This window comes from Dermacentor variabilis, unplaced genomic scaffold (assembly GCF_050947875.1).
Source record: "Dermacentor variabilis isolate Ectoservices unplaced genomic scaffold, ASM5094787v1 scaffold_17, whole genome shotgun sequence".
In the NCBI taxonomy this organism is placed as follows: domain Eukaryota; kingdom Metazoa; phylum Arthropoda; class Arachnida; order Ixodida; family Ixodidae; genus Dermacentor; species Dermacentor variabilis.
This window is the reverse complement of record NW_027460335.1, coordinates 8,994,173-9,018,893: the sequence shown is the minus strand read 5'-3', so window position 1 is coordinate 9,018,893 and position 24,721 is coordinate 8,994,173. Positions and strand designations below refer to the sequence as shown.

Below are 24,721 nucleotides of genomic sequence, written 5' to 3'. Positions count from 1 at the left end.
CGGTTTGATGCGCTTTCAGTAAAAACATCTCTTTCCTATCAGTCTCGTCTTATTTTTCCATCAGCTCGCCGCCTTGACCCGTTGAGAGTCAAAGACACAAATACATGGCACTGAGAAGAAGTCCCAAATGGCCAATGCTGTATAGAGTTAAAGCTAGATATAACGAACTTGAATGTAAGAAAATTCTAGATATAACGAAGTACCTAACTTTTCACAACCTCTTGTCATAGAACACCATGTATTAAGGACCTCAATATAATGAAGTGTGTTTGTATTCGATTTCAGTATAATGAAATTTCGCTTCTGCCACAAAGAAATGTCGAGAAAATAAATAAAATCTTTAGCAAATGCTGAAAAAGAAAATTGAAAAGAAAAGCGAAATGACTGAATTACACGCAGCTGCTTGCAAATGCACCTCTCAGCCGTGGCTGCACATGGCTGAGCACATATGCAGCCGTGTACCCTGCTTTAGAGATAATCTACAGCATGTGCAAAGAGTGAGAGTGTGGAGACTGCGTGGCATCACATAAGCTGTCTTCCCGCGCGTTCAGTATTGGGGGTTGCGTAATCTCAAGCTTCGGTGACCCGTTGGAGCAAGAGGCAGACGAAGCATTTGCTCCTCGCTGCCGGCGCTTCTCATGATAGCGTCGTTCTAGTGCACGCGAAAGCATGGCTGGCTTCGCTTAATTCGTACCGCCGATGTGAATATATCGTCAGTGTGGCGTGAAACCATATCATTCGTCGCCGACTCCCAAATTTATCAAAATGAATTGTTTTCCTCTTCAAATTTACTTTATTCGATTGCCCGATAATTAGGAAAATTCTGCGGCCCCTTTCTGTGTAAGAAAAATCTATCGGCAACTGTACTTGTTTACACAAAAGGTCGAATTTCAATACAATGAATTTTTTATATAACAATGCAAACTGATGATTTTACCTACTTTGTTATATCGAGCTTTAACTGTATTTACGACGATGTCATCCCTATGCTTGAAAAACACGCTAGTTCTGCAAGTCTGCTGCCCAAGAAGTGCTGCCACATTGTGTGAATACAAGAAATTTTTTTGTTACTCCATAGTCTCTTGGTTTTAGTTCCATGGCTTGCTTACGCCAGTGTGCCAACGACTTGTTTGTTTATTGCTTACAGGAGTGCGATTACATCTGTTGACAAGTGAGTGCTAGTATATACAAGCAATACCGCTGTATGCGAACGATGCTGCCATGCCTGTGTGTCTTTTCTTGAGACTCTTGAAAACTGATTGCCCCTCGTTGGCAATGGTACAAGGAATTACTGCAAGTTTCTGACTCATTAGGTTCTTCTCATGTGTGCACAACCATTGAGTTTGGTGGCCTGCACGCCATCTTGTGGCGTGCAGGTGGGACGCGCTGCGCAGTTAATGGCAGCAGATACGAACGCACGTAGGCAAAAGTATCGGCCCGTTTCGGCATCATTCGTTTAAGGGGAATATAGGAATGCGAATTTCATGATTATTCCGCATTAAAAACGCTGTCCAGGAGGCAATATTTTGATCGTTATATCCGATACATGGTGAATAACGTATCATTATATATGTGTTTTTTCTCATAGCCCTAATGTATAAGTTGACACTCTTAAGTCAGCTCATTGTTATAACCGATATATTGTTATATGTGGTATCACTATAAGTGGACTGCACTGTAAACAGTGCATGTTTACCTACGGAAAATATTTTTTGTCACTTTATGGCCACTCTAAAAATATTATCATAAATTTTTTTGGAATAGGTCACTCTGATAATTTTAAATCTGCAATAAAAAAATCGACCTTGGAGGGTTGAATTAGGCAAAGAAAAATTGACTCTCAAAGGGTTAAAGGGACCAGTAAACCGAAACACTGAATAAGCTTACGTCGATAAAGTATTTTTGAAGAACTCTACTTTTCCTGATTTCGAGGTGGCAGGTTGATTATTAAAAAAGCAAATTACAGTCGAAGTTCTCATTTTCGTTCCATGCCAAAACCTCAGGGCTGGTACGTCATTGCGACGCCACAGATTGCAAAGTATCTTTTCACATTCACACTATTCCCAGATAGCCCAGATGCCCACTGGCACCCTTGGTGCCTTCGGCACTTGCTCGGCATCGAGCCGACAGCAGCAGGTGGCAGTGAGCCATTTGCGTGGTGATCCCAAAAACTTTCCATAGGGGAGTGGCGCAGCACGAAGCTGCAGAAGGCTTCTCGCTAGTGTGTTCATTCCTTGAGAAAAAATGAATCTTCAAACACATGTGCAAGTGGCCAGAAATATTTGCGCGCTTGCGTTGCTGCAGTGAGGTATGTTGTACATGCAACGTCTAGACAAAGTATGCACAAAATCTTTCCCACTGTAGCCCATATTTCATTACAACCAGGCCCGATAAGAGCAGAATTTATTGCAGGAATAATATAGGCAAACCAAACTAAGCGAGGAGAACGGTCTGTTATATCCGAAAGTATGTTGTATGTGGATCCACTGTAACATGCATGGGCCTATTTTTGGAAGAGTAATTAACTAACACAGCTTAAATAATGTTCCCTTTTTGGGGCTCCTTCTACATTTCCTCATCATTTTCCCACTTGTTTCTCAGTGTACTGACTGATTGATTGATTGATTGATTGATTGATTGATTGATTGATTGATTGATTGATTGATTGATTGATTGATTGATTGATTCATTCATTCATTCATTCATTCATTCATTCACAGGTGTTAACCTCCCAAAGCAACACAAGTGCAATGCGGAAACCTTAGTGGAGAACTCTGGATTAACTATGACAGCTTAGAGTTCTTTAGTGCACTTATATATAAAGTATGTGAGCATTTTTGCATTTTGCACCCACCAATAATGTCGCTGTCATGGCCAGGAGAACCAGTGACTTCATGTTTAGCAGCAGAATGCCCAAACCACTCTGCTATTGAAGCAGATGTTTACTGGCTACAATGGGACAATAAGGCAAATACTACTTCATCAAAATTAAAGTGACACGCATTCTTCAAATAAGAGGCAGAACCGATGGGCCCAATTTTCGTCTATCACTACCATATGAAGCCACACCATATGAAGCCAAGAGATAACAAAACAAAGGAAAGCATAGGCAAAGCTATCGTATTTACTTGAATCTAGGCCGGCCCCGATTCTAAGCCAACCCCCAAATGTCCAAAGCCAGGAAAAATTAAAATATTTACCTCGAATGCAGGCCGAACAAAAAAGCGAAGACAGCGTTCACAAAATGGAAACAGCATTTACTTAATGTAAACATGCCGAGCTCACTCTACATTATCATCGCTGCTAGCCTCATCGATAAGCCTAGACCACACGTACACTTGCAGACGCGCACAGGCTCGCGTCCGCGCGCCCATGCATGCGCAGACAGTGTGGCATCGCACGCGTCGAAACGCGGTGCGATCTCGGTGAAAAGCGCCTCTTTGTTATTGTTATGGTAATCATTGTTATCTTCTTTATTGCTGTCATCTCTTCGTTGCAGCACCGTAAAAGCTTCTCCCATTGCCTCTTCCAACGATGGAAGTTTTTCTCATCGATGATGAAGTCTCGCCTGGCTTACTACGCCTCTGCAGCTAGCACAACTTTTTGTTTGAAAGCGGCACTATAGTGTGCCATTACGATAACACCACGCCGCACGCCGATACTAAAGAATCAGCTCCGATACGACACAGATCAAAGTGACGACATTGCTCGTGTACTTCAGTTGGCTACTGGCCCGGCTAGTAACAGCTGCGATACTGACTTTTCTAGATGGTGCTAGCTATGGACCATATTTATTATTTTCAGTTACAAACAGGCATGTTTTTTTAAATCCTAAAATCTAAGACAGCCCTAAAGTTTTGTATATGATTATTTGGAAAAACCTATCTGCCTAGATTCAAATAAATACAGTATTTTTAGTTTATATTTGAAGCGCACAAACGATGACTACAGCAGGACCTCGATATGGTCCCATTTTACAGAATTTCCAGATGCCAACATTCGCGATCAAGAATACATAAAATGACAAAATGTAGTCACTTCTTTCGTACCAGTTGATAAGTTCCTGGAAAACACATTATTTCTACACCAACATCCATTATATCACCAAACTGCAGTCGTTTTCTGAGCGCTAGATCCCACATAAACCATAAAAGGTGCGAGACAGGTGCAATCGAGGACAGTGGGTACCACAACGGCAGCTTCCCCACAGCACTCGTCAGCCCATACCACGCGAAAAAGTCTACACCAACTCAGTTTTCATTCCCGCACTAGCCAATCTCCTCACGGATCATCACAGCATCACCATTCACAGCAACAGCCTCCAACCCACTGCGATGTCTTCACCAATCTGCTTCGCAGTACTACACGCACTGTGATAACCCAAATGCGCCACCATTCTTTGCTGCAGGCAGTGCGAAATGAGCGTCAAGTTTCACTCTGGTGGCATCGTGGCATTGTAGTTCGACATTGCCCACCAGCTCAACTTCATTTCGGTTTCTCATTGCTGTCTTAAAATAACAACCCGTGTCTGGACTCCACAAGCTTGGCATGCATTGGCGCCTTGTGCCGCAACAATTCTCCTCATCGAGTGGGCACTTCGAACGTTCCTACCGAAATGCATGTCAGAAAAAGCTGCCGAGCTAAGGCTAATTCAAGAAGCCCGAACATAGGCTTGCCAAAGATATAAAACAGCCATAAGCATCTCTGGCCACTAAGGTCACAGCAGTGTGTTGGCGACGCATGTTGCAACACTTTACACAATACTTCACATTACGTGGATGTCAACTACATTTGAGTCTGGCAAAGATTTTCACCCCTTCAGATTATATGTTTTCCCGATTAGTACGCTTTTCTTTGTTTTGTCTTTTTCCGAAACATGTTGAACAGAATCGAATTCTGGGGTTTTATGCGCCTGAGCCACAAGGTGATTGTGCGTCACGCCATAGTGGGGGCCTCCGGTTTAATACTGACCACCAGGGGATGTTTAACATGCCTCCAATGCACGGGACAGGGGTGCTTTTGCATTTCGTACCCATCGAAATGCGGTCGCAGTGGCCGCGATTCGATCTCGCGACCTCGTGCTTAACAGCACAACACCACAGCTGCTAAGCCACTGCGTGTTTTTCCAAAATGTGTGAACAAGGTTCTACTTAAATGGAAATGAAAATGGATGGACAAATAACTGGCATAGGTGATATATGAACCCACGCCCTTGCGTTAAGTGAGCACTGCACTACCAATTGTGCTACAGCGGTGGTTGTTTCCCCACTCCCATTCTTGAGCATTTATGAATGTGTACAAGATCTGACCTGGGGAGTGTTGGCCAGCACCATTCCTGGCAATGGTGGCAGATGTGGAACATCCTTTTGGCAGATGGCGTCCCATATTATGTGTTACAAGGTTCGACAGCATTACTTGGAGGTGGGTAGACTTGTTCAAGAGAATAAAGAAAAGTTTCAGAGACGATTTAGCGGTAAATGCTAGAGATATGCATTAGGCTTTACATGGCACCCTTCTGAGATCCCCAGATCCATGCTTTAAACTGCATTCACCACATTACAAATTGTTCAGGAGTTCACTTGACATGTCTTGCTTTTTCAATTAGCGAAATGCAACTGATGGTGGTCCGGAGCAGACTACCGTCAGTTACACTATATACAACAAGAACTTGTTAATTCAGATTTTACAGGACCAAGAAAAATGTCCGTATTAACCAAATGTCGAATTAAGGTATCAAGAAAACCACAAACAAATGCTTAACGTGTCAACACGCTTTTATTTACTGAATGAATGAGCCAATCCTGTTCCCATTTTGAACAAAAGCAGTGCAGAAGCTACAATTCTCATTTCGTGGCTGATCAGTGCTTGCAGCTGTGAAGGCCTCGCGACTTCCTTCACAGCGTGCATCTTCATCTGAAACACACCTTTTCGCCAGTGAGCTCATCGGCCTCCATCGTGATGTATCTGGTACTCTTCATCCTCAACAGCTTATGAAACCAAACTAGGTACCGTTTGCTGCCACCGCTGCAGACGAAATCGTGGCCACTGTCGACGCGATCATGGATGGCGACTTTGTGCTTCTGCAATATGCAACACATCCCGCTAATTCAGACTGAAATCCGCACTACCATCGATAATTAGAACTCCGCACCATTGTGGATGGGGAGGGCCGCTGCACGGGCTGTGAAGCTTTGCTTTTATCATCTAAGGCCCTTTGTTTAAGCCTGACTGGAGAGAGACATGTTGCGCATGGCCAGCCACGGTCAACGCCTCTGTTGCAGGTCGCTTCTCTCCTGTGAGGTTCCATATAAAGCTCAAGGGCGATAAAATCGTCGCCGTGTGCCGTATGATGTATGTGCGAGCAAAAGCGTGCAAGGGTGAGCCAGCAAACGTGGCTCAATTTCACGTGTGGTGTTGTGCCCGGCGGCCCTCCAGATCGGGGGAGGTGCCGCACCTGTGACATGCAGTGTCACGCCTCCACTCGTCACACCTGTCAGCAGCATGTGTGCCCGGCGGCCCTCCAGATCGGGGAGATGCTACATCTGCAACATGCAGTTGTCAGGCCTCCATTTGTCATACCTGTCAGCAGCCTAAATTGGCCTGTCCATGCCAGAGTGAAGGTCAGTGCAAGGCTACAACTCTGTATGCCTGTCAGCAGCCCAAATTAGCATGACCACACCGGGGATTGGAGTCAGCGTGCATTCCTCCTACTTTCCTTCTTGGTGCCCAGGGAGGGGGATGCATTTCGACCAGGCGCACCAACTTTCCCTCTTGGTGCCCAGGGAGGGGCCGCATGTTTCCGACTCGGCGTACCGATAAGGGCCCCAGCTCATCGATACCATCAGCGCACCGAAGGGGCAACCAGCTCACCGAAGCCGGGATTGGTCTCCTGACACCATCTGTCTCCTGACGCCGGATTGGTGGAAACCAGGAACAATTACGACGCCGGCATAAAAAGCGGATATGGATGGCTGAGAAGGGGCGCTCGGAAACAGTGCGACTCGGACATGCTAAGACGCTACCATAGTGTGCTCCGATAGTTGGAGCCCTTTTGTAATCTCAACTATGTACCTTTTTGATATATTCGTTTTTCTTCATTCTCTTGAAATGTTGCTCGGAACCCTTTCTCCCAGCACCTGGCACGGCACCACCAATGGAAACTTCATTGACCGCACGAACCCCCGACTTCGCAAGAGTGGTAGTCAGTGGTGAGATACAATAAAATTGTAAGTGAAAAGGTCGAGGCAAGTCAAAAGAAACCTGATATGATGTGGGCGAACGCGAAAAGTGGGTTGTTCGATTCGTTGTTCGCTGCTGCGCCGACGACCTGGATGGTGCGCGTGCATAAAAAGCGGATATGGATGGCTGAGAAGGGGCGCTCGGAAACAGTGCGACTCAGACATGCTAAGACGCTACCATAGTGTGCTCCGATAGTTGGAGCCCTTTTGTAATCTCAACTATGTACCTTTTTGATATATTCGTTTTTCTTCATTCTCTTGAAATGTTGCTCGGAACCCTTTCTCCCAGCACCTGGCACGGCACCATCAATGGAAACTTCATTGACCGCACGAACCCCCGACTTCGCAAGAGTGGTAGTCAGTGGTGAGATTGACCTCATTGAACTTGAGATGTGCTGACAATCGCAACAGCATGAGTGAGGAAGGTGGGGCGGATGCGCGCCCTTTCCCGTCGCAAGCAAGGCACGGGAGTGAGGGATGTTCTTCTACGGCGGCTGCTGCTTACGGTACGGCCATATGGGCGCTGTATCTTGGAAACGAGCTGCAATGTGGCTAAAGTGCACACCCGCATGGGCATAGGCATGGGCCTCATCTTCAAAGCGATCTGCGATGTTTGCAGAGTGCGCATAGTGCTGGTAGCTTGGTAGCTTCGTATGCATGTGGTTTCAGTGCTTCTTTCGCGTTGAAGCAAGAGCTGTACGAACATCAATTCGCTTGCTACTACTGCCACGATTCCTCACTCCAGCGTTTTTCACCGAGTTTCTGCGGTCATCGAGGGAGATGTGTTTATGGTTACCTGTGTGCGCATGACACCGTACTTGTTAATTTACTTACTAAGTGAATCTTTATAAGTTTATATGGCCGATAAATCCACTATCCTTACTTTGTATAGCTATCTACTAATTTCCTATCGTAATCGATGCTTCTATTTTCAGGTGAAACTGCGAGATATTGTTTTTCTCCGTGCCAGTCGGCGCAAAGAATGCGCGGATGGAGCAAGAGCCATCTCGACAACGGGTACGTTAGACCGTGTTGGCTGTATCCAGTTACAGTGGTTGCACCAGTGCTGCGAAGTATAGTTGTTGTTCACGCCAACATGACATAGCATGTGTGCACACATGCTCATGCCATGTCGGACTATATAAGCGCCTTAACTCAGTGATTTTTTTTTTTCTCTGACTTTCATCAGTTTGAAGTTTGTATAATTTGAATTTTCGTAGTATTCCCGCAGAATTCAAATGAACAAGCTTTTACTGTACACAGTTATGAAAGTACGCGGCCGAAGTATGCAATGAATCGAAATGAATCTACCATTTGCTGCAACTATAGATGAAACCATGGCGGCGATTGACGCCGATCATGGCCAGCAAGTACGCAGTTATGAAAATACCCGACCGAAGTACGCACTGAGTCGAAACGAAACTACCGTTTACTGCAACTGTGGACAAAACTGCGGCCGCTAAAGACGAGATCACGGCCGGTGAGTACGCAGTTATGAAAGTGCGTGGCCGACGCATGCACTTAGTCAAACCGAAGCTACCGTCAGTTGCAACTGTGGATGAAACCACGGCTGCTATCGACGCAATCATGGATGGTGACTTTGCAGGAACAGGGCCAGTATTCTGTAACACTTCAGTTTTCGAAGAATTCAGTTTGGGGGTGGCGTCACGTTTGGGCAGTCTGATGACATAATAAAAACGAGAGGAAGGAGAGAAGCCAATCGACGCGCAGGTTTTTTCTGTATGTGAACATCACAAAGCAAGGGAAAATATAGGAAATTACGAACGTTTCTCGGGAAATAAAAATCATTTGTTCATGTTATTGTTGAGGTTTCTGTTTTTCATTATGAAACGTGTGTGACATACTCGTGGTGAGTGATTTAGCATATTTTGTTTACTGCAGCTCACTCATTTATGCCGCTAGGTGGGATGCCGTATGCTGGCTTGCCGCTTTCGAGGAACCGTTGCCTGATCACCGCCGTTTCATATGTCGTCTTCGGAAATTTCACCCAACCTTTTTCTTTGCCAATGGTTGTTATAGCTTCAGAAAAAAAAGAAAAAAAATGCGGCTGACTGACGGTGGGGACAGGGCGAAGGTTTGCAATGCGCATAGCACTTTGGGCACAGTATCAATGCTGCTAGTGCATTGGGGTCTCAAAACAACCTCAAGCTCCTCGCATAGGTGGTGCACTGTCCCTTTGGAGAGCCTCAACTGCCTCCTGAATTCTTCATCTCCCACCTCAAATGTGCCTTGTTGATGTCATCACTGTCTCTCACGAACGCTCACTAAAAGCACTAACACAGGTGCCATGGAGATCACCATCGACGTCGTTTTGCTCAGAACGCCAATCTCACCCATGCACACAGCCCGCATAAGCTCTGCACATGGCGTACAACACTTCAGATCACATCGAAGCACCTCGTGCCACTTCGCTTTGCAGCAGACGACAAATTCAGTTTCTGCATGATTGACATGCGTGTGACTGCACCATAACATGTGTGCACGCCCCGAGATGACAGCGTCACCCAGGCGTTGACCAATCACTGCTCGCAAAGCGAATTCATCGAAAACTGAAGCGTCACAGAATATGGGCCCAGTGGCAAAGGAGTTTATCAATGGTCTCTTCAATTCTGCGCTTAGTGCACATGGGTGAGTCAGCCATTCCATTTCAATAGCTGTCAATTAATGAAGGCTACTCCGACGGACAGCCGACAAGTAGTGTTGCGCCACATCATGAAAGATATGTTGGTAACTGCACTTGTAATGTTGGATCCAGGCTGTATAAGTGCAGGATAGAGTTCTGCGGAGTATTCCAATGACTCAAAATTTAGTTACGCGCAATATGGCAAAGCTCTCTCGCAGTGTTTTATACCTTAAAGGTACAAGGAGAGTCAGTGCTCCTGCATGGGCACATCGTGCGTGTCTAAAACAGTTTCTCACAATATTACCTGGACGGAAATTTGGCGCTACCATCCACAGTGAAACCTCATTACTATAAACACGGCATCAACAAATTTTTCAGATTATCGAAGATTTCATAAATCCTATGCTGATTGCTTATAGTTTTAGTGTAAAAGTATTTCCATATTACAAACCTGACAATACTGAATGTTTCAGAATAATGGTCATTATTCAGTTTCCGTATCATGCTGAGAATGCCTCAGTACTATGAATGTAATTCCAAAATCCAGGAATTCTTCGATTTCAGTGTATCCTTCATGGCAGCTGGAGCTCTATATGGAACATCAATGCGACACCGACGGCAGAAATGTACCTGGAGTTCAGATCATGAACAGCAGGTTGCCATTATCCCTCAAGAGAAAAGTGTATAATAACTGTGTCTTACCAGTACTCACCTACGGGGCAGAAACCTGGAGGCTTACGAAAAGGGTTCTACTTAAATTGAGGACGACGCAACGAGCTATGGAAAGAAGAATGATGAGTGTAACGTTAAGGGATAAGAAAAGAGCAGATTGGGTGAGGGAACAAATGCGAGTTAATGACATCTTAGTTGAAATCAAGAAAAAGAAATGGGGCATGGGCAGGACATGCAATGCGGAGGGAAGATAACCGATGTTCATTAAGGGTTACGGACTGGATTCCAAGGGAAGGGAAGCGTAGGTCCATACAGTTTAATCTCATTGATATGATCCCATTATGTACAATTTCCCGGTGCCAACGATCGTGATTGAGAACAACAAAAAAAAAATGACGCAATAGAGTTACGCTTATTTTTTACTGGCTCGTACATTCCCGGAAAAACACGATTTTTCGGCACAACATTCAATACATCGGCAAACTGCGATCGCATGATACATTTTTAGGCCACTAGATCCTATGCAAACAAGAAACTGCATGAAGCACGTGCGATCAAAAACAGTATATAGCCACCCGCTGCAGCAGCTTCACCGCAATACTCGCCCACAAGTCTCATGCGAAAACGACGGGACACACACAGTTACTTATTCCAGTACCAGCAAATCACTTTCAGGGTCGTCGCACGCAGCATTCACAGCTGTGGTCGCCAACCCTATTGGAATAAACATCTATGCCTAACTGCTTTAAAGTGCATGGGGCGCGGTGGCATTGGTAGCGTATTGCATGCTTTTAGTGGGCGATAATACAAACGCGCCGCCATTCACTGCTGCATGCAGCACTTAGGCAACATACAGCGTCGCCCACCACCTCAATTTCGTTGTGGCTTCACGTTGCCGTCTTTAAACACAGCGCAAAGGAGAATAACAAATGTGTCTCAGGCTGAGAAAGCCCCACCAGCTCAACGTGCATCGGCATCGCGTGCCTTGTGTACAATGAGTCGCATTACGTACATAACAAATACAGTTGAGGCTGTCAAATTTTTTGGCTACTTCGGATCTTAAGTTTTCACGGTTAGCATGCTTTTTTCTCGCATTCTTTTCCAGAATGTATGAATGATGCTCTACTGTAATTGCTATCGCAATACAAACAGTTCTCTATGTACTATTCTAGCAGATAATGAACCGTTCGTTCCGACAGATGGAATGACGCTAGCCAGATGCACCTTCAAGTGTGCTGGCTCTGCGACAATGCCGATCCGAAGCCCTATCCAACGCCTATCCAAGCATTCCCATGCATACAACAGCAGCCCAGCACCAGTTTTCCCTCTAGGTAATACAGTGAGAAACTCTATAGACTAAGAAAAAGGCATGACTAAGTTTTCTGGGGTGATGAACACACTGCTGCTACAATGCGGTTAAAAGGGTCTACAGTGGTCTGTTGACAGCACCTCGTACAGAACACTCATTGCTTGAACAAGAGTCAGTGTCAACCCGCCGTGGTTGCATAGTGGCTTTGGTGTTGTGCTGCTAAGCACGAGGTCGCGGGATCAAATCCTGGCCATGGCAGCCGCATTTCGATGGGGGCAACATGCAAGAACACCTAAGTACTTAGATTTAAAGAACCCAAGGTGGTCAAATTTAATCTGGAGTCTTCCACTACGGCGTACCTCATAATCACATCGTGGTTTGGCACATAAAACCCAATTTTTTTTACCAACGGTCAGTAACAAAAGAACCACACACCCCGAGGTTCGGGCTGATGGAGGCCTGCTGCGGACGTCTCTCGGACGCGCCTTCTCGACTGGACGGCCTGAGTGGGAAGAGGGCTTCAGCGACGTGCTCCCAACGCTCAGCACAGCACCACAGCCACGATGGGTGCACCACATGAACACCAGGCATGCGGCGAGCCTTGTTCACCTGGGCAAAGCCGTGAAGGGGACGGAGCACACAGGTGTGACCAGGCACAGAACACAGTACATGACGGGCCAATAAAGTATAACCTTGGTGCCACCATTAGAGGGGCACTAAAGAGGAACACTTTATTAGTTTAGACTGGTAAAGTATTCGTTAAGAACTATACTTTTGTTAGTTCCCCAGCAAGAGTTCGATCAATGGATGAGAAAATGAAGGGCTAGCTGCCATTTTCTTATCTAATAACTAACCTATTAATATGAAATTAACGAAAGTAGAGATAAGAAAGGATGCTTTATCAGTCTAAACTTATTTAGCCTCTCTCTGTAGTGTCCCCTTAATAGAAAATGCTGTTCACTCACTTGGCCTAAGCAATAACTTATTTACACGGCTCATTGCAGACATGTCGGTTTCATTGTCTTGTTGCGAGATAACCTGTTGGATAGCCTGAAGCCCCAGGATGAGAAGCAGGTGTCACTACTAATCCTGGGAGACACATGGTTAGCTGCGGGTTGAATTTTTATTCTTTTTTTTATTTGGCCTCAAACGTATACCATTTGGTAGAGGTAGCATGACCTTCCAGTTTACAGAGTTTCTTTGTTTCTAGGATAGAAATGGTTGCTCCCATTAAAAATGCTTTGGAGTTTCATAAATCCAGATTCTCAAGTTGGTGACCCTTTGGGATAACTTTACTACTACTACACTGCCTTTACTATTGAACATACAATGCTGCTTTGAGGCAATGGCCTTATCGTCACAATGTAGTGACAGTGAAGAATCAGTGGCAAACTGTGAGTTATGAATGTAACTCTGTATTGGGTGAACCTGTACCCAGCAAAGCAAGTAACACTTTGAACATGACATTAGTGGCAAGCACAATCAACTGTCGTCTAGAACTGATCTATGGATCAAGTGCGTCTGCTATTTATACATGACTCAGTGTACATTCTAGCATAATCATTGGTGCCAGCATACATTCAAGAAAGTACAGTCGAACCTAGTTATACTGAAGCAAAAAAAAAAAATGCCAATCAGTTCGATATAGGGCATAATTCGATATAAGCCTGCTAAAGAATTGAACGTCATAAAAGCCCATACCATCTATAAAAGTACTTTACTGATGAAATTAGCTTATATTCATGTGAAATCGTTCTGTATCTTCTCCCGCTTGGGCAACCTCGCTGCCTGCGACAGCCACAGTTATCCACATTGTCTATCGAGTCGGAGCAGCTGAAGCCGCAATTTTCCACACTCGCGCAGAAGCACCATGCTAGTGTGAGTACAACAATCACCTCAGAGGATGTGGGAAAAGGATCGCCGCTCCTTGCCTCATTGTGCCCACTTTCACTTGTGTTGAGTACGATGTTAGCAGTGTAGTCTCCATTTTCAGGCTCTCCCGTGGTCGCGACACCACCATCCGCACTCACAAACTCGTCGATTGTTGATCCATCAATGGCTTCTGGAAATTGTGACAGCTCGCTCCAAACTTCGGCAACACCAGCATTAGCTTCGTCACATTCATAAGCATTTTCAGAGTCATCACCAGGCACACAGAAGCTGGCATGTCTAAAGCAGTTTCAGATGAACCACTTGTACACGGCCGTCTCAATGCTATGGCCATGCGTACACGTCGGGCACCATGGGCACCGGGTCATTTGTCCACTTTAGCCCTAATCTCCCACTTATTTTTTAAGACCATGCTGGGAGTGCACCTCAGAATCTTGCACGCTGTGGTGACAAATGACTTCTTACCGCAACTATGATCACTTGATTTACGATTTCGAACTTCACGGCGAAAGCAAATCCAGTGCGCTTCATGTTAGCCATCTCGGCAACACTGCGGGAGAAGGCCCACAAGGCGAAACGCAACGAACGATAAAAGCAGCAAGGCAACTCGGACTTCCACCATCTTGCATGATGAGAGCACAAGAGCCTCTGATTGGCTGTCTGAGCAGGCGCTGCGGGCGGGACAGGATGATTTTTTTCAGGGGGTGTCAGCAGAGCGGTCACGGTAGGGAGAGTGGGTAGATGGAGCCGCGCTGCTGGGCTAAACCACTTTTGGTATGCGCCAGCAGGTTTTCTTGCCATCGCGAGCAAAAGCTAACTTCTAGGGGCACTTTTGCGCTGCTTCACGTTCAATATATCGGGAGTCGCTGCTATTATTGTTCGATGTAAGCGTAACTTTTGCTATATATTCTCATAGTAACTATACCGTATACCATGTTCAGCAGTTGTTGGATATACAGGATAATTCAATGTAAACATGTTTGATATAGCCGGGTTCGAATGTACAACACTATTTACGTCGCACACACATTTTCATCACACAAGATTCTTTAGCTGCAGAATCAGCAACAAAGTTTGAGAAAGTGATAACAATGTAGCAGTTGTTAGCCAGTAAAAAAAAGATCGACATAAAAATATAAACAATGTACAGTGCCAATATTACATGCACCTACACATACTGCAGTTCTTCTTTTGTTCTTGTCTTGCACTGCTTCCAATGTTACTACCAGTATGACGTTTTAATACGACAATCTACACATACAAAAGATGGAAGGCTAGCGCTGGCTATTAGTGATTGTGTGTTTCGTGTCATTTGCGTTCTCACGGCTTAGTCCGCATTGAAGCGAGATGCAGCATAAAGGTCAATTCGCTCGTCGCTGTTGCCGCTCTTCCTTATGCCAGCATTTTGATGAGCGTCCGCAGTGATATGTTCATGTTTCCATGCTAGTAATTAACCGTTTACAAGTTTACATGGCCGATAAAACTACTACCCTTACTTCGTATAGCTGTCTAATAATTTCCTATCGCAATCAATGCTTCACCTTTTGGGCAAAACTGCAAGCTTTTTTCGGTGACTTCGCTCTTGCCAATTTTGGCTGCTTCTGGAACATTTATGCATAAATTTGCTTGAAGCAAGTACTCCCCTAATGTCATTTCACCATCAAGACTTCCAACTGAAAGTTTGGAGACCAACAGGCAAAAGTTTTGGGAACAGTATTTTTGTAAACCTTGATGAAGCATTCGTAAAAGAGTAAAACGAGTCCCAATTTGTCAACATTACAGAACATTCTGGAGAGTTGGCATGTATTTGTATCTCCGTGCACTTATGTCAATTCTTCTCTGCGTCAATATGTGCCCCTCTTTCAACTGCTATGTTTCAGCAATTAGCCAAACAAGAAGTATTTCTAATAGCAATCTGACAAAGACAGTAGATATGTCGGACTAAAGTGAAACCTCGTTAAACCATAGTTGGCCGCAGCTCAGAAGTACGTACTAAATGGTAGTACTGCTTAACCGAAATAGCATGAGATCGCCCACTTACCTGTCAAAAACAGAACTTGGAGAGAGTGCGATGAAAGGGGGAAAAACATGCAGCATTTATTCAGTTTGCGCGACAAGTGTTATTTTCGTTTGATGCCGCCACGGCTTAGCAGCGACGACAGTGGCCTGTCGTCGACTCCGTCATAATTGGCTCATTTGCGCAAGATGCGCGAGGCAGCCAATCGCAGTCGAGAATTCCGATCTGTATCAGGCTTGATCTTGATTAAAAGTGTTCACTGGCATTACTGAAGCTGCGAGCCAGCTTTTCAGTCAGCCCCCTCTTCTCGCCAAGCACTCGCATGGCAGAGTCCTCGTCCGCGTTACATGTTCTCCGTGCACGCAGGCGGTAGCGCTGCAGAAGTCGTGGGGCGCCTTTTTCATTGCAGGGTGCTGTTCTCGTCTTGGCAATTGCATTCATGAGGCTGACGTAATGCGCAGCTTCTGCCACTGTCGGGCCTGAATCGTCCGTGCTGTCGCTTTCCGTATCGCCTTCGTCACTGTCACTGGTGGACACTTCGGCAAGAACAGCGGCAATGATTGCGAAAAGTCGAACCTCGTAGCCGACACCTCTTCGCGGTTGCAGCAGCGCTGCCGAGCAACTTCTTCGCATCCTAAATGAGACACACAGTAGCCAACAATAGATCCTTGTCGCGTGCCAGCACCGACTTCTTCATGTCACATTCGATAGCACAAGCAATGTCACATTTTTCTTCTATGCTGAGCACTCGGTGTCTTTTTTATCAGAGCTTCGGCATGACGCAACTCCTTTTTTGCACGATGCTACAACGGTCTCTAGCAAGGCGCCGAAATGATGTTGATGTGGCTTCACACGCGAACGCACAGGGCGCTTGGAGACTGTTCTGATCTCTGAGGCTTGTTGTTCTGCCGGGCCGCCCGCTGGAGACAACGCACCGCCGTGTTTGCGTGACGAAAAGTGGAAACACTACATGTTAACCGATATGTACGCAATAAGCTGGTATGGTTTATGTGGATACAAAACACATTATTTTCAATGGCCACTGAGTCGGCGATTTGACTTTACTACTTTTAAAACCAAACTACAGTTTAAGCAGGTACAGTTTAACAAGGCTTTACTATAGTTACTCTGTCATACTGGAAAAACAAGCTGCTCAAAATTATCATACTTAAAAAGTATAAAAACAAACAAAAGTAACTTCGAAGTTGCAAGCCAGCACCATGCATTAAACTGCCACCATTCTTTTGCACTGTACTCTGTTTTACCAGACTAACTCTTCCTCCAGCCAAGCTTGCCTAGCCACAGCGACACAGTATTACCTTTGCTGTGCCAAGCCTTGCTGCTACGAGATGGGTCACACCAGGGCTGAGGTCACGAGACACAGTGGCGCCTAAAGATTTCGCAACTTGCCATGCACGGCTCTTTTCAGCAGGCTGTATAGAAAAGAAAGAAAAGCGGAGACCCGACTCAGATGCCGGCCATGACAACACTGTGAAGGTCACTGATTTTGGGGGAGAGGGGGGAGGGAGTCTAATGTGACAGAGAAACACAAGGGCTATGAGAGATGCAATCCACAAAAAACAAATAGGTGTAAGCGACCGCTTGTCCAGCTGCCTTTTCTTTTTTTGAATTAATCTCTTTTTGATGCCCTTTCCTTTCTTCCTTTCATAAAGATGCTATACTGCAGACGAAGTGATAATAACCCTTTAAGTGATTTCACATTCGCAGAAAAAAATGATCTTATGTTGCATCTTTTTTTAACTAAAATATTTTCGAACTTCCCTGTTAATAGAACACTTCCCATGTGTTTTCAAGTAACTTACAACTTACTTCATATTCTATGTGTGCAAAAACCTTATTTGAGCTCCTCACTAAGTGATATATAGGCATTTGCCTTCGCTACAAATGGTACCATTGGAAATGAGGAAAATGCTTTTTTATTCAGTGCTTCAAAATTTAAACTAATCTGTAAGGCAAAATAAAATGGCAGCTTTCTTTTGGACGTGCGACCCACGTGCAAGCTGCCAATGGCAGACGCCACAGCAAGTGCTACAAGATGACGAATGACCGATGACAATCGGCTTGGGCATGCATAAGGACTCTTTCCCACATGCATTTGCCACTGAATTCGATACCTGTCCCTGACTAAGAACAGATGTATGTGGGTGGCAGAAAAGTCAACATAAAAGCTATCCACGTTTACAGTGAATTAGCACAAGCTTTCTTGCATGACAGCCACAAGACGATGAGAACTAGTTAATGTGTAGAGCTGGTACAGCTATGACCACAGCTCCACTTACACCACCAATACATGATAATAAGAGCAGAGCATGCACGGGAGACACAATATTGTTCCTCTTCAACCTCAACATGGCGCATTGGCTGGAAAAAAGAATAAGGGGAATTGAGAGGCTTTGTTTTTTGTTAGTTACGACCATACATGTGAAGCAGACAGACAAAAAGTCCGGCCTCTCAGTTCAGCTCATTCACTTTCGTCGGATAGCAAGGGTCTCGACTCTGGCAACTGTGTTGCCTTCAGGTAGAATAAAATAGTTTATTCCTCCAGTTGCCAGCTCCTAAGTTCACGCACTATGTGATGCTTGTGGTTGAAAAGGACATTCCACATCCGCAGCCATGGCTTTCATAGGAGCTGGCCAACACTCCCAGGGCTAATTTTGCAGACACACATGTGGCAAAATGATGCGGTGCCGCTTCTGCGTCTGTGCGCCATGTCGGCACTTCTCAAAATGTGTGCCGGTGAGGATAAGAACACTCTCACTAACAGAAGCTAGATAAATCATGCGTACACCTCGAAGGGGATCAGTTGCTGTAATCTGTCTCGCCTGGAAGCATTAAAGCCATGCTTTCCCACATCTGGTGACCTGGAAACCGAACCTACCGCACCGCCATGGCCGACCAGGAAGCCCTTGCCACTTTTCGCTAACAAGTGCAACAACTTCAACACCAACTGCAGGCCCAGCAACAGGTGATCCAAAACCAAAAGCAGCAGCTTCAGGAACAGCAGCAGTGCACCCAAAACGATTCTGCACAGCCCCGCTCGGGCCACGCCCACCAAAGCTCCACTCCAGTGATCGCCGTCAACACAGGCGCTGCTACTACTGTGGCCATCGCTGACCCGGACGGCTGTCACATCGCCGTAAGACTTCCACCGTTTTGGGCAGACTCACCGGAAGTGTAGTTCGCACAAGTAGAGGCGCAGTTTTCTGTGGAACGTATTACCCAGGATCGGATGCGCTACGACTACGTCATCGCCCATCTGGACTCTCAATACGTGACTGAGCTTCGCGATATACTCGCAAGTCCTCTGGCTGACGAGTGCTACTTGCACCTGAAGACAACTGATCTCATGGCTTTCACCTTCAGAAGGGCAGAAAGTGCGCCAACTACTTCAGCCTAAAGAGCTCGGTGACCGCAAGCCATCGCAGTTCCTGCGCCATATGCGTGCCCTCGCGGGCAACATGCGGATTGACGACTCCCTCCTCCAAACCATCTGGCTTGAGCGCCTACCATCACATGCACAGGCGATCCTCAAAATTCAGCCGAATCTACCGCTGGACCAGCTTGCCCAGACCACGGACCGAGTTGTCGAGGTCTCTCTATCATTGGCACCACCCACCGCCCATGCCGTCGACGCCCCACAGTCCACCCCTGAGCTCGCGCGCCGTATCGACGACATCATCCATTGCTGAACTTGATTCAAAGGCATCTGGATCAACGCCCACAGTCACGTCCCTGCAACTGCTCTCAAAGCAATGACCGCAACAACTGATCGCATCGTAACGATAACGGCCGCTGCAACAATCATCGTTGCTTCAGCGACAGGGCCCAGAAATGTCAACCACTCTGTTCAGTCGGACATCAGGGAAGCTTCAACAGCAGCCCGTAGGGACGGCCGCGAGCTGCCAACTTGGAGGCCGTCGCATTTTTGTCACCGACCAAGTCACTAAGAGGCGGTTCCTCATTGACTGCGGTTCCTACATCTGCTGCTTTACACAAGCCTTCCTGCACGTTAAAAGCCCTTGCACATCCTTTGAGCTAAGTGCAGCGAATCAATCGAGCATGAAGACCTACGGCTCACTCCGCCTTTACATCCACCTCAAAAACGTATGCCGTGAATTCCCATGGAATTTCATCATCGCCAACATTGCAGAGCCAATAATCAGCTCCGACTTCTTGGCGTATCACAATTTCCTACTAGACTGCCAACACGACCAACTTATTGACGCTACAACAGGTCTCTCCTCGCCGGGCCAGCGTACGACCATCCAACAGCCCAGCATTAAGGTGCTTGCCATCCAAAATCAATCGCCGTACCATGCCCTCCTCGCAGAATTTCCCGACTTGACTCAACGTAACGGGTGTCCGGGAGAGCTGCGCCATACAACCATCCACTAGATCCATAGTATTCCTGGCACGCTGGTCTCCTGCTGTGCCCGTCACCTAGCTCCGGACCACCTCCAAATCGCCCAAGCTGAATTTGAAGCCATGCTCCGCGAAGGAATTGCCCACCGCTCCTGGGGACCTTATGCGTCACCGCTCCATCTGGTGCCAAAGAAGACCAATGGCAGGCGGCCCTGTGGAGATTTGAACACCGGCACCGTCCCTGACAGGTACCTCATCTGTATACAGGATTTTGCCCACCGCTTACACGGCAGCACCATATTCTCGGTTGTTGACCTCGTAAAGACCTAAACACAAATTCCTGTCAACCCAGATGACATCCCAAAGATAGCAATCATCACACCTTTTGGCTTATTTGAATTCCCTTTCATGAGTTTCAGCCTTCGCAATGCGGGACAAACCTTTTAACGCTTCATTGACAAGGACGTCTGCTGCTTACACTTCTGCTTTGTCTACCTAGACGACATTCTGGTCTTCTTTCCCAATGAAGAGGACCACCGCCAGCACATTCACCAACCTTTCCAGCATCTCGACGACCACGGCTTACTCATCAACGTCCAGAAGAGCATGCCCGGCGCCCCCGTGGTCACCTTCCATAGCCATTAAATCTCTTCAGAAGGGACTAGACCCTTGCCTGATCACATTCTCGCCTTTAAATACTACGCTCAGCCTACCACAGCAAAAGACCTCCGCCGTTTCCTTGGAGCCGCGTCGGCTCATCACAAAATGAACACCGGTGAAGATAAGAACACTCTTGCCAACAGAAGCTAGATAAACCATGCGTGCACTACAAAGGGTATAAGTTAGTGTAATGTGTCTCGACCTGAAGCATTAAAGCCATGCTTTTCCACACACACAAACATCCGATAATTGGATGATGGCTGTTGCAGCAGTTCTACAGAGCAAAGCATGTAGAATGCCAAAGACATGGATTTGGCTCTAACTGACAGCAAATTGCCTTTTTGTCCACTTTAATTTCCAGTTTTCTTACCATCTTTTACATTTCAATGAAACATAACAGTTAGCTTTTCCTGTGCTTTCTCTGATTTCATTATCGGTTTGCTTTATAGAGATCTGTGGGCTGATTCGCATTTGCCCAGCCATTCATAACTATAAAGAAAACCCGCAGGCATATATTTGTGCAAGACGGTGCATTCTCATGCCTAAAAGTGCTCCCTGACCTTTTGCACAGGCAAAGATTGGGATAGGGCTCTTAGAAGCTATCTTTAAAGCCTAGCAATCTGCTGCTGTCTCTGGCAATGAAATGACAATGCTGGAGCTTGGTTAAATGTATGAGTGCATGCCATATTGTCTTTGTAGTAATTACCTGCATTCTACAAAGATATACTGTTGGTGCAAAGTTAGCACCTCTTTCTGGACATTTTTTTTTTTCAGCATCTTTGCTATAGTTAACTACAAACTAGTATAGTACTTACTCTTCTCCATTCTCTACTGAGTAAACTTTTCAGAAATTGACAGTCTCGGTTTAGGCCAAAGCCAAGCATACAGAAAGGAAATGTTTTTCCTCTTGGGGTATTATTTTTATTCTTTCCAACATTTTGCTAACATATAAATTAAAAAATGGGGTTTAACGTGCCAAAACCACTTTCTGATTATGAGGCACATCGTAGTGGAGGACTCCGGAAATTTCGACCACCTGGGGTTCTTTAACGTGCACCTAAACCTAAGTACATGGGTGTTTTCGCATTTCGCCCCCATCGAAATGCGGCCGCTGCAGCCGGAATTCAATCCCACGACCTCGTGCTCAGCAGCCCAACACCATAGCCACTGAGCAACCATGGCGGGTTTGCTAACATTTCTTATGTAGTAAACTGCACACAAAACAAAACAGGCAGCAGGCCAACAACCAGATTCAAACCCTGCAACCAGGAGTTGACCTGTGCAGATCTCTAGCAGCTGAGTAGTGGTGGCGGCTCCCCAGTCCTCTATTTTCCTGGGTATTTATGTGCCGTCATGGACCAACGAAATGCAAGTGGGAGTGTGTGTAGTATCGGCGCTACTGTGAGTAATAGCACGAGAGTGCGATTTCGCATCACTATGTGTCTTTTCAGCAAAGATGGCACAGGCATCTAACTAAATGTATAAACGAAAATCATGCTGATATTACAAGACCTGGAGAAAAAAGAAATGAAAGAAGGCATGGACCACCGAAATGCAAGTGGGAGTGTGTGTAGTATCGGCGCTACTGTGAGTAATAGCACGAGAGCACGATTTCGCATCACTATGTGTCCTTTCAGCAAAGATGGCACAGGCATCTAACTAAATGTACAAACCAAAATCATGCTGATATTACAAGACCTGGAGAAAAAAGAAATGAAAGAAGGTGCTCTAGTCAGCCCCAAGTCGTACATCCCTCATTTGTCCATGACGTTTGAGTAACCTTGTCTTGAAATTAGACAGAACTGCTCACAGCCATCATGGTGTTTGTGGAACACCTTTCGAAAACTTCCGCACAAAGTTAATGTGGAACTAAACTCACAGGCAACTTTTGGTGGCACTGCAAGAAAAGCTACAGAGCCAAAGCGTGCTTAAGAGTTAAGAGCTCCCCTAAAGAAAGTCCCCCTTCCTTATCTGCATTAGCTTAACCTGGGGAAGAGAAAACACACGCCTCTACAATAGCAAAACAAACAACAAAATACATCACGGATTGCTAGATTTCACTTATTTGTCAGTTTCTCTCTTCTGCATTTGGTCAAGTGTGGGACTTCTGCAAGTGGAAGCCATGGTGATTCAGCATCTCTTGCAAGAAATCGTAAGCACCATCTAACTCCGCCAGAATACTTGGTACGGAAACACACATGCAGAAGCTTCGGCCCTGTAGCATTCCCTTGATTGCCACAGAAAGGTGCCCACAAGTATAGAAGCGAGAATTTAAACAGCCAACGTACACTATGACACTACGCAAGGCATGAAGGCCGGAAAGAACTTGCAGTCTATTGATTGATAGACTGAGGGGAAAAAGCACGTGGTTTATGAGAGATGCTGCAATCGAGGGCTGTGGATTAATATTGATGATCGCGAGTTCCTTTATGCGCACCCAAAGAAAAGTAAATCAGCCTTTTTACATCCCACCACCGTAGGAACATTCACGTAACAGACAACATTGGAATGCGACCTCATGTTCAACAGTACTGTACTTTAGTCACTTACTCCCTAAGGTTGGTACAGTGGTTTATATCTAATTCCAAGGGGGCGAGGAAATTATTCTAATAAAATACAGTTTGAACAAAAGAGGTTGCCTTTGAATATTGGGTTTGATAATGTGTGCATAGAGCACACAATAAGGACTTTGACCAATATTTCGGGAACAGCTGGAGACAGCCAAAAAGTCTGAATAAACCAAGTTAAATATATTAAATTTGCTAGAAAATAAGTCTTTATTCCAAAAAAAAATGGAATGGTGTCCGGCCAGATAGCGCAGCAAAACATGGACATAAGAAGAAATGAACGGATGAAGACAAGCGCTAACTTTCAATAACAAAATTATATTTCTGGGATCGATCATACTTATACAAAAAAAAGAAATGTGCACAGCGATATTAACCTTATTTCCAAGTACCATTCCATGATGACGAACCAACAAGCCCACATCGCCATCCTCATCATTTTTATACAAGTGGCCACAACAGCTGGTCAACGCGTCGCTGCACACATACAAATATGCTTGCATGCAACCTGTCTGTAAACCACTGTCAGTTAAACCACTGTCATGGCCATTGCTACAGGCAGACAAAAGAACAGTTAAACCTCTATATAACAAACTTCAACACAGCAAAACTCTCGACATAATCAAGTATTTACCTTTTCATAACTTCTTGTACACAGAACACCATGTATTTAGAACCTCAATATAACGACGTGTGCTTATACATGATTTCAACATAACGAAATTTCACTCCAGCTGCGAAGGAATACCGAGGAAATAAATGTGAACTTCCGTGGTGTTAGGTGGTCAAATGGTGGAATTATAAGTGGCTGCTTGTGAACGCACACCTCAAATCGTGCACCACTGGGCGATCAAGAGCGACTGCTGAAGCAGAGCAGCATCCAGGGTGTCTACCAAGTTGACATTTCCAAATTCCCCGAGTTTTCCAGGTTTTGCCTGAGTGCCTTTGCAAATTTCCCTGAGTGATGGAGAACTATGTTTGATGTCAAGATGAGCTAAAACCATATCGCCCGATGCTGTCACTCTCCAGTAGGCATATGAAAAAAATTGAGAAAAAAAAGAACAGCTTAATCCAATTTGAATACTAAGGAATAGTGTTCATGTTATTCAAAAAGAGAATAGAAGGGAAGGGTTAGTAAAATGCACAGCAAATAAAACGTCTTCGAAAGAAATTGCGAATCGAGTCAGACATTCTCATATACGAATAAAAAAGGAGATGCATACAAAAGCAAATATTTTCTAATATGATCTATTTCTGTCAACTGATAGCAAGCTCAGTGGTATGAGGCCCCAACTTTGTCACAATTGAGATTCTCTCTCAACAGCTCGTCAGTCAACATCA

At 45.5% G+C, this 24,721-nt stretch overlaps 1 protein-coding gene across 2 annotated transcripts in view; it reads right to left on the bottom strand.

Moving 5' to 3' along the window:
* The window catches only part of LOC142568150 (RNA polymerase II subunit A C-terminal domain phosphatase-like), a 91,299-nt gene that overhangs the window by 26,573 nt on the left and 40,005 nt on the right, over nt 1-24,721 (bottom strand). For both annotated transcript variants that reach the window (XM_075678227.1, XM_075678228.1), the window contains 2 exons: nt 17,090-17,203; nt 12,299-12,472 (listed from right to left, as the gene is read on the bottom strand). In XM_075678227.1, the coding sequence (XP_075534342.1) occupies nt 12,299-12,472; nt 17,090-17,203 (288 nt within the window). The remainder of the gene's footprint in view (nt 1-12,298; nt 12,473-17,089; nt 17,204-24,721) is intronic.